At 45.7% G+C, this 16728-nt stretch overlaps 1 protein-coding gene across 13 annotated transcripts in view; it reads right to left on the bottom strand.

Annotated features, from left to right (window-relative positions):
* Positions 1-747: 747 nt before the first annotated feature.
* Positions 748-16728, bottom strand: part of Trim9 (tripartite motif containing 9) — a 107658-nt gene continuing 91677 nt past the window's right edge. For 3 of the 13 annotated variants that reach the window (XM_041658726.1, XM_041658727.1, XM_041658729.1), the window contains 6 exons: positions 11260-11448; positions 8696-8737; positions 8268-8291; positions 7170-7473; positions 4556-4718; positions 748-2692 (listed from right to left, as the gene is read on the bottom strand). In XM_041658726.1, the coding sequence (XP_041514660.1) occupies positions 2630-2692; positions 4556-4718; positions 7170-7473; positions 8268-8291; positions 8696-8737; positions 11260-11448 (785 nt within the window). In that variant the 3' untranslated portion in view covers positions 748-2629. The remainder of the gene's footprint in view (positions 2693-4555; positions 4719-7169; positions 7474-8267; positions 8292-8695; positions 8738-11259; positions 11449-16728) is intronic. The other 10 variants (XM_041658730.1, XM_041658731.1, XM_041658733.1 and 7 more) reach the window with 7 other exon arrangements.

Here is a 16728-nt window from a genome sequence, read left to right as displayed (position 1 = left end):
TCATTTCTCAGGTGCCATCTACCATATATTTTATGTATGTATGCATGTATGTATGTGTGTGTATGTATGTGTGTATATGTATGTATGTATGTATGTATGTATACATTTGAGATTTTTTATTGTCTTAGAACTTGCAAAGCATGCTAAACTGGATGGCCAGCAAGTCCCAGGGGACCTCCTATCTCCACCCCCTCCCCCTCCCCGACCCCGTGCAGGGTTTATAGAGGAGCGACTATGTCTGGCTGTTTTACTTGGCTTCTGGAGACTGCGGTCCAGCAAGCGCTTTACTGACTGAGAAATCACTACAGCCTCCAACTTTCCTTTTAATAAGAAACAAGTTGGTTCACTGAAAAGCGTTAATAAAAATAAAAGGTGATTGGTAGCTTTGCGATTACATGAAAACAATTGTGTTATTTAGCTATTTTAAAGGTACAGGAGCCAGGGATGCTCGCTGATATTCTGCAGCACCATTTGTGGCCATTTGAGAAGCAGCTTATTAGAGTAAAATCTCAGTGTGTGGAGGCACACGCTAAAGTGTTCCAAATGTACACACTTCATATCAAGATAAGCTTAGGGGATGTGCAAAGTCCAGAGGCACAGCCATGTTCTCATAAACATATATGGAGAACATTCTTTCAAGATCTCTGGGGACTTTCTGGTCACACTTTGCTAGAGGAATACTACCTAGATAAAGGCGAAGTGTGCCCCCAAATATGTACAAACTTAGAAAGAACTTTTCCGGAGACATTTTCCTCTCATAAAAACCCTTTATTGGCATACCAGGAATGACAGTTTTTTTTTTCTTTTTCTAGCACAGTAGCTGTGTGCATCTATAGTTGTAGTTAATGTAAACTATTTGTTACAAGTCACTAGAACTCTAACCAGCGGGGCAGATTTAATAAAGAGAGTAACTAGCGGCCCAGCCATCGAGTCTCACGGGAGCAGAAATCAAAGACCAAGCAGTGTTGTCCTGCAACCATGTTCTGGAGCCACGAGAACCCAAGACAGACACAGACAGGATAGCACCCATTCAATAAATTAGGTTCTAACTAGAAAAACATCATAACGACAGATGACTTGGGAGAAGCACAGAGTAGAGGATGAGCTATTTACAGAGATTGCTTTTTGTCGAAGCAACGCCAGCTCTCCCATCCCACCTCTGTTGAACGACCCTTGTTCGAGTCGATTTCGTGGCTCAGTGGAAAGTATTTAGCCAACTCATCGGAAGTTTGCTTTCAGGCCCTACGCTCTCTAAAACGTCACGCCCAAAGAAAGCTTCTGAAGGGTACGTGTTAGGAGCAGGAAGCATGACTATTCAGTCAATCCCAGGGATGACATCCACGCTCATGCTTTCCCAAACCCACTTCGAGCTTCCGTGGATGTCAGGCTGTGACAGCAGTGGGTGTGGATTCTCGTTTGTAACAGGCACAGAGAGTAGACATGGAGTGTGTTTGTCCTGAGAATGTAAATGTTGTGGCCTGCAACGTAGGAGCCTCAGTACAGTGACTGGGTCCTGTGCCCTCTGGTCATTTTGTTTTTAGCATTCTTTTTTTTTTTTAAGGCTTATTATGACTGCAGCATAATGAGTAACAATGCTGACATCATTTCTGCCAAAGAAGGGCTGTGGTGAGTGGCAGCAAGGACCATAATTCAGAGAGCGCGGTGGGAAAAGCACTGGGTTGGTACACGTCTGGTGTGACGGCCGGAGTGCGTGGGTTCAGCGTCAATCTAAGGGTTTGTCCACGACACCTTTTTTGATTCTTGACTTTTGTACTTAGAACAACTTGAAGTTATTTGCTTTGTTCTCCTTCCAGAGTATACATTCCAGGAAAATAGACTGGTCACCTTTTCCCTGGTCCCTCCCCAGTGTCTAGAATACAGAATTCTAGAGTCTGGAACAGTACCGGGTCCATAGTATTCTTAATTAAAAACTTGTATTAACTAAACGAATCAAATTGAGTCCCCGGGCCTGCCCAGTGTCTGGAGCACCTCTGAATTGTCCTCACCCTGCTGTGACCTTGTCTCACTGATACATTTGTTCTTCAGGGTGTGGTTACGACTTGTGGGTGCCAGGTGCACTCTGCCCACCTCCCGAGAAATAGCCTTGAAGAGCTGACGTTGCTTGGACAAGAAATAGGGTGAGAACATTCTAGGAGTCAAATGGCAAACTCTGAATTCGACTTCTTTCCTACCTGCTCTCCTATAACATCTTTGTGTGAAGCAAAGCTTAAGGAAAAGGTTTCTAGGATGATTTTCTCTTGGCAGGGCCAGTTAGGTAGGTAAGTCAGCAAAACATGATCAGAAAAGAAACAAAACGAACTCGATCTGCATTTAAAAGCAAACAAACAAAAACAAACCCTAAATGAAAGAAAAGCAACAAGTGAAAGTGGAAACGAAGGGAACGGTGGGCTGCCGAGGTCCTCTGTGGGTTAGAACGTCTGGATGAGGAAAGGAGCTCAGGCGAGTGATGCAGAGAGGCTCATGGGAAAGGGGCAGAGCTGTAGGGGCGAAGATGGTAGAGGACCGGCTGTTCTCCTCCGTCTCTGTCTTCTACCAACTCTGCATCTGCCGAGGCCGGTGGCTCCATGCTGTCCCTCTCAGGGACAGCTAGTGCCCCCACAGCACACCCTTAGGCTATGGAAGCTCTGCTGGAGTAGAAGTCGGGGACCGGAAGCCCAGTGTGGAGCGTGACCTGGGGGATGAGACTGTAAGCTATGCGGGATGTGTGCTTACAATCGTCCAGTCACAGCGCAGTTTGTGTGCCCTCCATTCGGTAAGGGCCCATTCACGTCTTTGAACTTCTATCCTAGAAGACGCTATAGGGACTTCTAGCTGCAGTAAGAGCCTGGCCACCATGGTGGGTTTCCAAACCCAGGAGACACAATTCCCACCTCTTTTAAAGTATTCTGGGGGACTGCATTTTCTTTTGGCTGAAGGTAAGGCCCTCATCTGCAGGCAGGGACACCTTCTACACACAGTGACTACTGCCCAAGTCTATGGACAAAGATCGTATTAGCTTGTTGGTGAGTTCCCGGTGTGGACAAGCCTTTCTTTCTGGGGTTGAACGAAGGACTTTAGTAGGAAGAAACACGGGCACTTATGTAGCTGCACCAACTTCTAGTCAACCTCCAACTATGGTGAATAGCTATGGGGAAAGACTGGAAGCATTTCATAAACAGGGCCCCTTCCCTCTTCTTGCCCATACCATCCCTGCCAAGAGTCTGTCTAAAGACTCGAGAACATCCTTGAAGGCCCGATGCATGGCTAGTATGATAGTCTTTGGAAGGGACATGGTGAAAAGGTGGACAACTTCAAGTCAGGTTTTCCTTAGATCCACTTCTACGGCAGTTTAAGCTTTCTGTCTTCTGATGTGCAGGCTGGCTCTGAAGAGTTTAACTCCAGCCCCCCAGACAGTCCCACCTACTTGCAGGGAGCTGAAGGTAGGTGTTGCTGGATTGTAAGTGGTTTTACTGCACGAGCTCACAGACAGCAATTCATTTAAAAGAGCTTCAAGGCTGTGGCCGTAGGTGGGGCATGAATCCTCTGCAGGGATTCCATGTGATTTCCAAGTCCTATTTTAAGGCTGGTGAGGTTTATGTCGGGTAACGAGAGGACCAACTCCCAACTCGGGGGGGGGGGGGGAGTCCTGGATTCTAGCAGTGATGGGGCACCACCTGCACCCCTTGCAAGCTCCGAAACACCCCCTTCACTACTCCCTGCCCCAGTCCATCAGCCTCTTTGCCTTTCTCTGCCCATCCAGAGCCCCGAGTGCTTTAGAAACTTCTAAGTTTGGGTTATGCCTTCTGTTTGGAAAACTCCACCTTTCTCCTTCAGGATTCGGATCAGCAGTGACTGCAATAAGGCCAGCCCACTGGCCACCATGGTTAGGGCTGTGACTGCTTAGCACATCCTCAGTGCTGCTGATCCCCTTCCCTGACACTGACCCTCTGATGTATCTTATAAATAACCCCATTGTGGATATCACTTAATGTCTGTAACTGGAATATAAGCTTAGGGAGGGGGAAGCTTTGTATCTGTTTCTTTTTTTTTTTCTTTCCCACTGTTGGATATCTAGTATTTACAGCAGAGCCTGGCTTGTTAAAGGGACCCTGTAGATATCCGCTAAGGAAAGAAGCGAGAAGAATCTGCTGTTTGGTATCTACAGGAAACTGCAAGTAACTAACTCCTAGGCAACCCGTGCTTCCCAGTCAATAGCACAAGGCAGAGCGAATGAGAGCGAAGCTGCTCCCACTCTCTGATAAGGGCCTAAGGTTTGCTTTTCTTGGGCATCCCTGGTGCTCGCTAGGAACCATCTCAATGGCTTCCCTGCCAGTCTGTCCAAGCCACTCAATTCTATTTAGAGATGAAACCAGAGCAAAGCATGGACAGACAGGATAGAGACGGCTTGTGTTTCCTATGGGTGGTTAGCCAGACCATGGCAAGGATGCGGGGAGGGGCTGCTGGTGCATCTTGGGGCTGTGGGAACTTTACTGCCCCCAGTAGACTTGAAGCAGCCTGAGCAAGCCGCCTTTAGTCCCAGGGCCCTGGTGCTCACCTGCACATTCCTGTTCAGGCTGACAGCAGGAAAGAACAGGCCCTCCACGTTCTCAAAGGCGATGGGACCTTGCTGCTCATTGTTGATGAAAAATGTTAACGTCTTTCTGTTTAAGTCGAGGAGGACCCCGATGGTGGCGCCTTTTGTGATCCCCCCTTCGGTTCTGTGGGAAAAGGGGGGGAAATGGAGTCTCATCAGCTTGTTGCCATTCTTAAGTCTCCCCATTTTGGTTTGCGGAACCCCTCTTTAGTTTTGCTTTTGATATTTGATACCGGAGATTGACCCTAGGGCCTCATGGACGGCAGGCAAGTGCTCTGCCACTGGTTTTATTCCCCAGCTCTCTTTTTAATTTTTTAATTAATTTTTAATTGAGACAGGGTCTTACCAAATTCTCCAGGCTGGCCTTGAACTTCCACCCACAGCCCAGGCAAGCCTTAAACTTGGAATCGTTCTGCCACAACTTTCCAAGTAGAAGGAACTATAGACCTGTCCCATCAGGCCTAGCCAAAGCAGAATTTTGAAACCTGTTTAAGTTTTTCCCCCCAGCTCAGCTTTTTTTTTTGCACATATTTTTGCTCTAAGAAACCCTTTTCACATAAAACTTTAAAGCCTCAGATACACTGTATACTATTTATATTTATATGTATTCATGCTTTACATATGAAAATATGATTTAGATTTCTTTGCTCCCCCAAACTCCCAATTCCCTGTGGAGACAGCCACCCCTCATGATAACCCCTTGTTTACTGTGCCTTGCTGAGCGTGAACCGGTACACATGGAATCTCTACCACTGAGCTATAGCAGAAGAAAACTGAATACAGAAGCCCGGACCAAAGGAGCCTTTCATACAGCACATCAGCTGTATGGCACACTGTATAAATGGTGTGAATTTAGCAGCATTTAATACAGAATGACGTAATCCGAAAGCCAAAACAAAGGATCACTTATTTAGGTGGAGCCCAGAACATGTGCGTAAGTTACTGGACTCAGGTAGACACACTCTGGAAAGATGCTAATCTTTCGGCATGTGGAATTAGAAAGAAGGCATTATCGTGTCTCTGTAAACACGACAGCATTGAAGGAGATGCTTCCCTGAGACACAGTTATACTACAGGAAATGCAGTGATTTCCAGAAACCCAGTACCAGCGTACAAAGATCTGTGTCTTCTGCTGCCACTGATGAGTTCTCAGGACATTTAGATAGGAACGGCCACACCTCTTTTCTCCCCTGAGTTTAAGACCTTGCAAAACTGAACTTCATCTCAGCAGAGCACAGAAATGTATCAGCATCACTTTTCTCTGGCATGCAGAAGACAGACTGGACACCGTCACTCACAGACAGGCTTACAGACTCCATCTCTGCCAGTGACAGATTCGCCAGCGACAGCACAAGGGACATGCAGCTTGCATGCAAGCAGAGGTGTTCAGCTTCTGGAATGTGCTTTTCTGTAGTGTGTCATGGCGCTGTTCTTATGTTCACTCCAAAATCAAGGGGCTAAACCCAAGTGCTTGGGTGGTGGTGTCGGAAACCTAGTGACAGAGCCCCTCCTGAATGTCAGTCACTGAAGATAGCTGCTGTCTATGTCCTGTTGGATTTGATAGCAAGATATACATGCTTTGTGTGCTCACTTCAAGGGATAACCAGTAAGACATACATGAATAGAGCTGTACAGAGGGTGTCCAGGGGCCAGGAGACTCTGGGAGCTTCCTGGCTATTGAAGGGTCAGTGGTGTGAGCTACAAGAGGAGCTGAAATAGCAAAGTCATTATTCTGCCCCTGCTGGGCCCTTTCTCCCTTTGATCTCACTGAACACGGGATACCTTTTTCAGAGATGCCGAAGAGAATGTATCCTGGGGGGATGTTTGAGAATAAGACAGACCAGTGTCCATGAAAAGACACCTTTGACCCAGAAGATAGGAGAAAAATATGTTTGAAGAAAACAGAAATAAATGGAAAAGGAAATTATTAAATATAGACAGTTGGAACTGTCTATATTTTGGTGATAGAGGACATTTCTTCAGGAGATACTATATCCTCTTTCTTCAGCAAACCCGATGCTGTAATACACACAGTAACAAGTAAGTTCAAGTTTAAAGCTATCCACGCGGGTATCCCTAATGCCAAGCTTAGTTAATGGCTTTTATTCTGAGAAGCAGTACTGGTGATAATGACAATAAGAACAAAGGCTTCCATTTCCAGGTACTTCCCATGTGGGGCATTAGTACATATCTCATCTCAAGTGGTCTTCAGATCACTCCTGCGTGGAAACACATTCTTATACGAATTTGGAGCATTGACAAACTGAGATTCAGAAAGAATTAAGTACCTTGGCCCTTTAAAACACTTGTCTGGTAAGATCTAAGTCTGGGTTTTCTTTTGTAGCCCTGGGTGGAATTTGACAATGAGGGGCCAAGGAGAAGGTACACGGCTCTACCTCTCTGTGATGTAGAAACCAGTTGAGTGGCCCATCCTAGAGATTTCCTAGCACGGGAGCTGTGGATGAAGACCATCTGCCCTGCTTCCTAGTGCTATCCGTGTAGGGTGTTGAACTAGGGCTTTCCCTCCTGTCCCCAAGCCACCATGAAGAAGGCTTGGCGTGGGGCTGTAGGGTACCTGTTGGTGTGCGAGTTGTTGTGCATGAACCAGCTCCGGTTATTGTCCACATACATTGCCCACGCTTTGTCGTCCTTCCCCAACATCACATCCTTCATGACGTCGATGCGAGCCACGCCAAACGCTGGATCGGGGTGGTTGTCGTAGCGATCTATGGTTAGCTCCCAGTAGTGGACGCCCTTGGAGAAGCCCGTCTTCCCCAACACCACCCGGTCGTCGTAGCTACTGCACGTCACCGTCAGGTTGTCATTGGAGAAGATGATGTCTGAGTGTGCCGAGCCCGGGTCAAAAGCAAACCAAGCCACTGAGGACAGAAGGGAGGCGAGTTATTGGGATGGCTTCCCGTATCGCAGCACGCATCCGGGCAGCGTGGCACACAGTGTCCCGTTTTCATGCTGCCAGGCAGGAGGGAGGTTTCTGGGGCCTGAGTCACCGTAAGTGAACTGATAGATGGGGCATATCCTGGGGGTTGATACTCTGCACCAGGGGAGCAGACGGAGGACACAGGGCCGAGTCAGCAGGGGTTACCTGGCTTAGACTGCACTCCCAGTCAGTTGATCCAGGAGTGAAGTAGCATCGAGCCCCTTCACCTGGCGACTGGCGGACCAGTGCACCAGAGACATAGAGGGTATAGGGGTGTGTTAGGATGCCTGTGTAGCCCTGAGGCAGGGAGGCTAGATCTATAACCCTGGATGGAGGAGGGATAGAACACACTGAGTGAAATCAGGAAATACGCTTGGGCAGAAGTGTGGGAAAGCTCCTGCAGCCCTCATACCTGCTCACCCAAGTCGTGAAGCTGCAAAGCAACAGAAACTAATTGTCATGTGGCTTGGTTGCAGGAGAGATTGCTTCCTTTATAACTTATAGATAAGTTATAAATAAGTGTTACTCCTAAAACTGGCATCTAATAGACATTGCAGAAGCAGTTTGGACGTTAGGCGCAGAGAGGGTGAGGTGTTTATATACACAGCTGTGCCCAGTTTCTATCTATCACCTGAAAGAGCGATCCCGAGAAGTCAGAGGCTGAGGGGCTGAGCCTGCAGCCCCTCGCATGCACTTGGCCTCTGCTATGTGTAAGAGAATAATGTTAGTCCATACCTGCGAGCAGCTTTTTAATGTCAACTGTGGTCATTCCAATGAAAGGCATGGGGGAGAGAAACAGGAAGCAAAATTGACATTGACAAGAAAACACGTTTCTTTTGATAGACTAATACCAACAAGGGCTCCACTGAGAACATTACAACACAACAGCCGGCCGACTCGTGCCACGACTGACATTCAGTGCTCAGAAAGACTGTTTGGCCATTGATGTAGAAGAAAGTGGGGGGAGGGGGATTAAGGTATAATGTTAAAAAAAAAAAAAGAAGACAGGCATTTTCTAAGAAATTGAGAAACTGTTATAATGGAGTTAGAATGACATTTGGAAAATTTTATTGACATGACAAAGCCACCACCATTTCTTTTGCAAAGGAATTGAGCGTAGCAGTCACACAGGCGAAAGTAACAATTACAGTGGGTATACTTGCCTAATTGAGAGTAAGATGCAGACTGTGTCTCAAAATTGCATCCTATAAAAAGATACTACACATCAAGGCTGTGAAGGGACAACCAGGTTCATAAAAGCCATTTTGCATTCACTTAGAAAGCACAACCGAGTACGGTCCCCAGAGGCCTGATTCATAAAAAAAAGACAGAAAATAAAAAACCAAAGCCCTTTTAGTGTTCCTTTTCTTTGCTTGGTATATATTGCTTTTGTGCTCTCTCCAAATGAAAAGTTCATCTTTTTACATCTTGGCAAAATCTTTGTCCAACTGGCTTCAAATGCTGCAGCTTAAATGTTCATTGTCTTTCTGGTTCAATTTTATACACTAACATTTGCAAGCTGAGGAGCTCAACTGTCTTAAAGATGAGAAAAAGTTGCTCAATAGAAGTAGAAAAGAAATCACCCAGGAGTAATAACTCTGCTCTGGGGCAATAGTCTACTGATTTCTGATTTCCTACTGGCTTATGGCAGGAAGCCTTTGTTTGCTGTGATGAGGGCAGGGCAAGCATTCCACGTGTAAAGAAGTGTGGAATCTACATGTCTGCTATGAATGCCTCGTAATCAACAATCACACGAATCGACTGTGCTGACAACAAAGATTACTTTCCTTCTTAGTTCGCTTTGCTACAGCAACTCTTCTCACCTGAGGGAGGGGAGGAAGGCTGATGTGGGGTGGGACGTGGGCTCGGAGCTATATAGGAATCACTTGTGGGACTTCTGCTCTCATCTTCCCTAATGTCTGGTTTCCCTTTTTATTTTAATTTTTTTTTTTTTTTTAGTTCCCTTCTGATGAGAACCCGTGTGAAGGAGGAGGAAAGTGACTTGGACTGGAAGTGTCCACAGGTGTGTGACCTACAATTTCCAATGATGTTGAGCTCTGGTCTAAGAAATGGGAATCTTTGGAGGAAAGAATCATGCAAACTTTTGCAATTTATATTGTCCTAATAAGCTAATTTCTAAAACAATTGGAAGATAAGGTGCTGACTTAAAAGAATTTTACAAGAATTAGTTCCTATAAAAGAGCTCCAGGTAGCAATTTAAACGTTATAACCTTCTCTTGCTCAGCTTACTTTATTCTGGGATACATTCATCATCTTCCAGCTCAGGTGATCTTTTTATGTTTAACTTTTTTGCCAGCTGCCTTTTCAATTCTTCATTATGAATTGGAACACAGTAAGTATGGGCTATAAAGAATTTCAAAACCACATTTCATGTCCAGGTTTGGAAGTAAATTTGTGGAATCTGAATAGGGCTTTCAAAATTTTTAAATGAATCATGCCTTGTGGGGTGTTTTTTTTTTTTAAAAAACAAATATTCTTAACTCTTTTTCTACCAATTTAAAGACAACATCATCCATTTACGATTCAATGATACAACCAGAACAAGGCTATTAAATCCACCTGCCAAGTACCCCAACCCCACATTTCATTATTTTATTCTTGAGACAATATACATTACAAAGACTGTAACAGTGTTTTGGTACATTAGAGACAGGCAGAGGACTCCATAACAAAAGCATGTGGGAAAAGCCAGTAGTGCACAGAAACACAAGAAACAGAAAAACACAAGAAAAATGTCACTGTTCAAGGGAGCTCGAAGTCCCTGCATCCCTTTTGCACCGTCATGCTGTGGCCTTCTTCATTCCAGGATGTGGGATGAGCCAAAGGGATAAAATAAAACCCCAAAGAAACCCCGGAACGTGAGATGTGCATCATGTATCCGTGATTACAATATAGCCCCGAAGAGATCAGCTAGCTCTGCGTTTTAGGAATTTGATTCTGCTTGCTAGACAAGAGCTCACTGCAAAATAACCCGAATCTAGCTTCGCTGGACCCAACCATAGCTCTGCTGCATTTGGCTGTGAGGCCGCTTATTTTGATTATAGGATCTCTGGCCTTTGGCATCACGAGGAAGGGTTTCTAATTCGGCCAACAGTGGCTCCTGCCCTTTGCTAGGGAAAGTGACATGCTGTGGCCTACAGTCACAAAGGCTTTAATTTCCTGCTCTCTGCTTCCCCTGCTTTGTAGGATGTATTCTGCTATCGGCATGGTTTTTTGTTTTGTTTTGCTTTTCGTTTTATTTTTGTCAGTAAAGATCTCTTGAGTCTATGTTTAATCAGACCACTCCAGGCTGGATGCACCGATCCGGTCTCCCAGACACAGCTGGTTTCCTGGATCCAGAAGGTTGCAAACCTCCACACTACTGCCTCTACTCAGTCAGTGCCTATGCCGTGCTATGGCGTTGCATGTGATGAAGACCAAGTTTTCCATGGTGGTACCCGCTGATGCAAAAAGAACAACTTGGTGCATCCCGTTCCGATGCCATCACACATGGACCACAGCTCTGGGGTGGGTCGTTCCACCATACAAACAAGAATGCCAGAAAGCTCCCTCAGCCACACTGGAAGCCACAGACACAGACACAAGTCACCACCCCACCCCCTACCACCACTACCACCACGCACACAGATGGCAAGAACGACACACGTTTTTCAGAGATGCCTCCAAGACACAGAGATGAAGGGAAAGATCCAACAGCTCAGCTCACCGGGTGCATTGAGAGACTGCAAGGAAGAGTGCAAGCTCAGCTGATGGGGTGAGGATCGGAAATCAAAGTAGGATCTCCCGGGGAAGCTGGGTTGCAGATTAAGGGTGGAGGAGAAGGGACTCATTCTACGGAGCGGCAATCTTTCCGAAGGCACTGGAAAAGGGAGGGTCTGTTCTTCTGAATCTGTGTCTAAATGTAAGATCAATGCAAACCAGAGATCAGATATTTGCTGGCCGCCCGGGCCAGGTTCCCAAAGCCTGTCTAAGCCAGCGGTCACACAAACATTCATCAGTCCGGCAGGAGCCGCCCACAGGTATTAGCAAACCCGTGTGTCCGAGACTGGGAATTCTCCGTGGGTCCGGAACCCAGACCAGACAACCACTCCAGCACCACCGGCAACCATTTTAAGTTCTCTGACATTTAGCAATAGAAAAGCATGTTACATGAGAAACATTGAGACTTTCAGGAACATTTTATACATTGACGAGGAAATCTACACCCCCCCCTTTTTTTTTTTCTTCAACTACTCCTCAAGTTACTGTGCTTTTAACAATGGTTTCTCCAAGAGCTTCTATTTAGGACATGATAACTTTTAGAAACCGTGGAACATTTTTCCTTTACTAACGCATTCCCTCAATTTCTAGAGATAGTTTTAATCTTAGAACACTCAAGACATGATCTTTGAGTGGAGGAAGAAATACAGGCCTGACAACTGAGGGATGAGACCCTCCTTGTTTCTGAATTAGTCTCACGTTCTATGGACACCACTTAACTCGTCCCAGTTCTCTAATAATAGCAGAGTGGACGGGGTGGGGGGAGGGCACAGGTGGGAGGTGTCTGCGGCTGCTCACAAAGGCCTGGTGTGACAGCCACTATTGGATTAAAGGGAGGTCTCGGTCGCGGCCTAGAGTCCTGGTAAACTCAGTTCAATGGTGAAGATTCAGGAAGTAGAGATGGTGTGTCAGGCTCCAGACCCTCAAGGAAACACTTTCTCATTGAAAAGGGGATTTTGTTTTGGTGACCAGTGGGTGTTACTAGGACTTATCTTGTTAGTGGTTTGTCTTTGTACACAGCTGTTTCTGATCAAAATACCACAGTGTAGGTTCAAGCAACAGTGTATGCTCGAGAGAGAGAGAGAGAGAGAGAGAGAGAGAGAGAGAGAGAGTGTGTGTGTGTAGAACATAATCCTGTCTGGAGACTTCATAAGAGGGGCGACCTCAGGTTTTAACACTGCAAAGCAGCAGCCTCGTTTTCATTTCCAATCTCACAATATTAATGTTAGCTTTTCAGACTTTGGTCTTATCCCTGAGGTGAGATTTAATTTTTTTTCTATAAATCAAATATCAGAGAAAAGGATAGGGGCCTAAAGCTTTATATCCCCAAGAATAATAAGAGTGAAGTTTCTACTTAAACTTCATATAGTTGGGGTGACTCGGGATGTCTGATCATTTCTTTGTACAGATATAATAAATTAAAAAGAAATTATTGTTCTTCCCATTTATTTATTTATTTGTGTGTGTGCGTGTGTGCGCATGTGCAGAGGTTTGGGGACAACCTGCAGGAGCTGGTTGTCTACTTCTGTCCTGCAGGTTCCAGGGCCTGAATTGTCAGAGTTGGCGGCAGGTGCCCAGATCTGCTGCGCTGTTTTACAGCCCTCCCCCGGCTCATGTTATTTATGTTACAATCAACTTAAAGGGAAACTGACTTCTTAGTTTCCTGAAAAGATCTGGAATGTGACCACCCAGAGTTGCCAGCAGACACAGGCTCTTCTTAGCTGGAGAAGACATCTGCCACTGCGTTTGTGTCAGTGAACTTCTCATTCACAAGAGTTTGCTTGAAAATGTGTGACAGTCAATCCATTATACTGCAGACACTGTTTGCTTTCAAAATTAAGGTAAAATGATATTTGGAGCATACTGGATCTCCAAGCAGTGATCTGAACACCCATGGAGAGACATGAACTCTACCCATAATTTGGGGATCAGATTCAAGCCCATCACGAGAAACACTCACCCTTCTTATTCTCTGTGCCAAGAACTTTGAGGTGGGGGTGCTCAGTGCAGTCATGGCTTCTCCTGATAATGGCAGCAAGACAGTTTTTTCCCTATTCTTTTATGTTGTTTGATTGATTGCCTATCAATAAGCCACATTTTCCTCAACTCATCTTACTCTCAAGCTTGTCCTCCACCCAGGCAGAGAGGTTCAATAACCATCCATTCTTTGTTTTTCCTTTGAGATCTTTCATAACCAAACAGGTGGGATCATCTCCCATTTTTCTAAGCAAAATGAAACAAAACAAACCACACAAAATCAAACTATCTTGCTAGGAGAACTTTCCAAACAAATTAGAGGAAAGAAAAAAGATCATTTTCACCCAATTCCAGTCAGACTAATGGGCGAGCCTCCCTCCGTGCCTCTCCCATGGGCCCATGGTGTGTTTGATCAGTTGTCTACAGGCAGTTAGGCAACTTAGATCTGAGGAGGAACTGCCAAGCTCCCCATGAAGTCCCCTGAGGGATGGATCTCCAGTCAGCACCATGTGTTTGGAGTTACTGATTTTATGGCTCGGATATGGTCATTTCAGGGTTCCACTCACCAGATACTCTCTAGGGCCAAATGGGACAGATCACTAATCAATCCTGCAAGCATCTGATGCCAGTCATTAATCTGTTTCTGAGCTAAGTAGAAATTGATAACCATGTTTTAGCACACAGATCTTCTTTCTGGTCATGCTCCTCTAGACAAGTTCAAAGGGGTCCTAAGTACAACACTGCAAGATTGCAAACAGTATTACCCCCTCCTCAGTTAGCCAAAGCATGTTTAACTCACACTGAACTTAAATAGATACAACTACCCCTGTGTGGATTCTGTGTTATACTGTGGGGTACAGGAAGAAAGTAAATCCTACTTCCTCGCCTTCTCATACAAACACAACTATCGATCTCAACAGCCTTCAGAGAAGGTTCCTTGGCTGGTAACATTCCTAGTTTTGTTTTCCAGAACACAGGCTGGGACACTAGTACTTGTGATCACAATCACTGTCCTTGTCTGACAAGCACTAGAGAAAGATGAAGGGTGTCTTAGGACAGTGCTACTACCTCATCGTGTGGAGCACACCTCTAGCCCTGCCTGGTTGAGCTTTGAGAGCTGCTCCGTAGGAAAGACCAGCAGAAAAGTGTCTGTCCATGGCTGAGGGTGGAGCCTGCACTCACATAGTGTGCGTGTGCACGCGCGTGTGTGTGTATGTGTATGTGTGTGTGTGTAGGCTGTTTGTGTGTACACGTGTGTTTATGTGCACACAAGAGCAGAGGTTAGAGGGCAGCTGTAGATGCCATCCCTCGGTCACCAACCATCTTGTACTTTGGGACAAGGTCTCTCATTGGCTTGGAGTCTGCCCGTTAGGTTGCTTTGGTCAGCCAGCAAGCCTCAGTTATCCTGTCTGTCTTTCTCTCCCCAGTGCTGGACTAACAAGCGCTTTACTGACTGAGCCATCTCCCCAACCTCACTCATATGGGTAACTCCAGGACGAGAACTGTGTTCAGAAGCAGACATGTTCATTCTTACAGCTCTATCAAGGACTGGTGATTCCCTCTTCTTCCCTAGGGCTCATTCCCTTCCCACTGGATCCTGGAGGGGAGACCCTGCTGATAGCAGAGGGCTCTGCTGAAATGGGACAATCGAGATTTACCCAAACAAAGACTCAGTGGGGACCATATATGTTCTTTACTGACTTCCAGGATCAAGAAGAAAGCATCTGTGTGGTGTATGCTGTTTGTAACGGGTTTCTTTTATTTGTTCGACACTTACTGAATAACTAGCATGGGCTAGATGAGGTGTTAGCATTTAGTAGTTGAAAAGCACGAAGCTGGCAGGAGAACTGACTATAGGAAAATGAACAAAAGAAAATGTGCCAATTATCTTTGATAAGTTTCCTACTTCTGGGGGTGGCATTTTTTATTCTAATATGAACAGAGTACTAAAGAGTTCTAAATATTTGAAAACTTAAAACATTATTAGAAGATGTAGAATAATTTTTATGTGTAAATTATTCCATTTTTTTTTTTTTGGTTTTTCGAGACAGGGTTTCTCTGTAGCTTTGGAGCCTGTCCTGGAACTAGCTCTGCAGACCAGGCTGGTCTCAAACTCACAGAGATTCGCCTGCCTCTGCCTCCCGAGTGCTGGGATTAAAGGCGTGCGCCACCACCGCCCGGCGAAATTATTCCATTTTTAAAAATGTGCATGTGTGTATGCCGCATGTGAAAATGTCCACATAGGCCAGGAGAGGGCATTGGAGCTCATGAAGACAGAGTTACAGGGCTGTGAGCAGCCTAAAATGGGTTCTCAGACTGAACTGGGATCCTCTGCAAGGGCAGTAAGCGCTCTTAAGCACCTGGAGGAGGGGGGGGCTATCGCTCCCGACTGATAAATAACAATCTTTAATATGCTATTTGGGGGACTCAAAGGGAAAGAGCAAAGCAACTGAAGTTTCCTATGCAGCATCCCCTAATCCAGCTTCCCCCGCGTCCTGGTGGAAGCCCTGGGTGTCTTCCTTTCTGGCAGGCACAGCTTTGAAACTGAGCATTGGGCCACAGCCTCATATGGTTCAGAGCACAGCAAACCAGAGACGCCACTGGGAGCCACACAGACGGCAGGAAAGATGAGTTCCACTGCCGTGTACACCGGCTGCGAAATAACCTGCTCTTGTCGGGAGGACAAGGGACAAGGGACAAGTGAATGAGAAAGCGGGCTGTTTTTTCAAATGATCAAACAAGCAGCCCAAGTCACAACTGTGTCCAGCGGGGGTGTAATTTATAACAAAAGGTGGCATCTTCAGCGTTCCTAAGAGTGGCAGTAATTGCTGCTGAGTGCTGAGAAACAAATCTGCTTTGAAAACCTCCTTTTAAAAGAGTGAACCAGGGGCTGGAGAGATGGCTCAGTGGTTAAGAGCATTGCCTGCTCTTCCAAAGGTCCCGAGTTCAATTCCCAGCAACCACATGGTGGCTCACAACCATCCGTAATGGGGTGTGGTGCCCTCTTCTGGCCTGCAGGCATACACACAGATAGAACACTGTATACATAATAAATAAATAAATAAAAAATATATATAAAAAAAGAAAGTTTAAAAAAAAAAAAAGAGTGAACCAGCTCTTGGCACTCCAAGGATGCTGCATATTTCCTTGTCCAGTCCTCCACTCCAATTCAGAACACCATGGAATTGTTTATGAGCAACACCTCTCCTCTGGAGGCCGAGAAGCCCCACACTCTGAATAGATGCGCGCGTGTGCTTCCGAAGAAGAGTGCATTCTCCACCTCCACAGAGGGGGTGGAAGATCCAATTCAGCCTTGTGAAAACTCTTAGGAGATTTCTTGGGATGTTACATGTTGTCAAAATGAAAAGGACAAAATAATTCTCTCTTCTGGGCTCTGGAATTTATCATTATCTTTCTCTCTTTCTCCATGGTAAAATTT

The sequence above is a fragment of the Microtus oregoni genome, unplaced genomic scaffold, assembly GCF_018167655.1.
Source record: "Microtus oregoni isolate MIOR12 unplaced genomic scaffold, Mior012 000009F_ref0000495, whole genome shotgun sequence".
Lineage (NCBI taxonomy): Eukaryota > Metazoa > Chordata > Mammalia > Rodentia > Cricetidae > Microtus > Microtus oregoni.
This window is presented reverse-complemented; position numbering and strand designations above follow the sequence as displayed.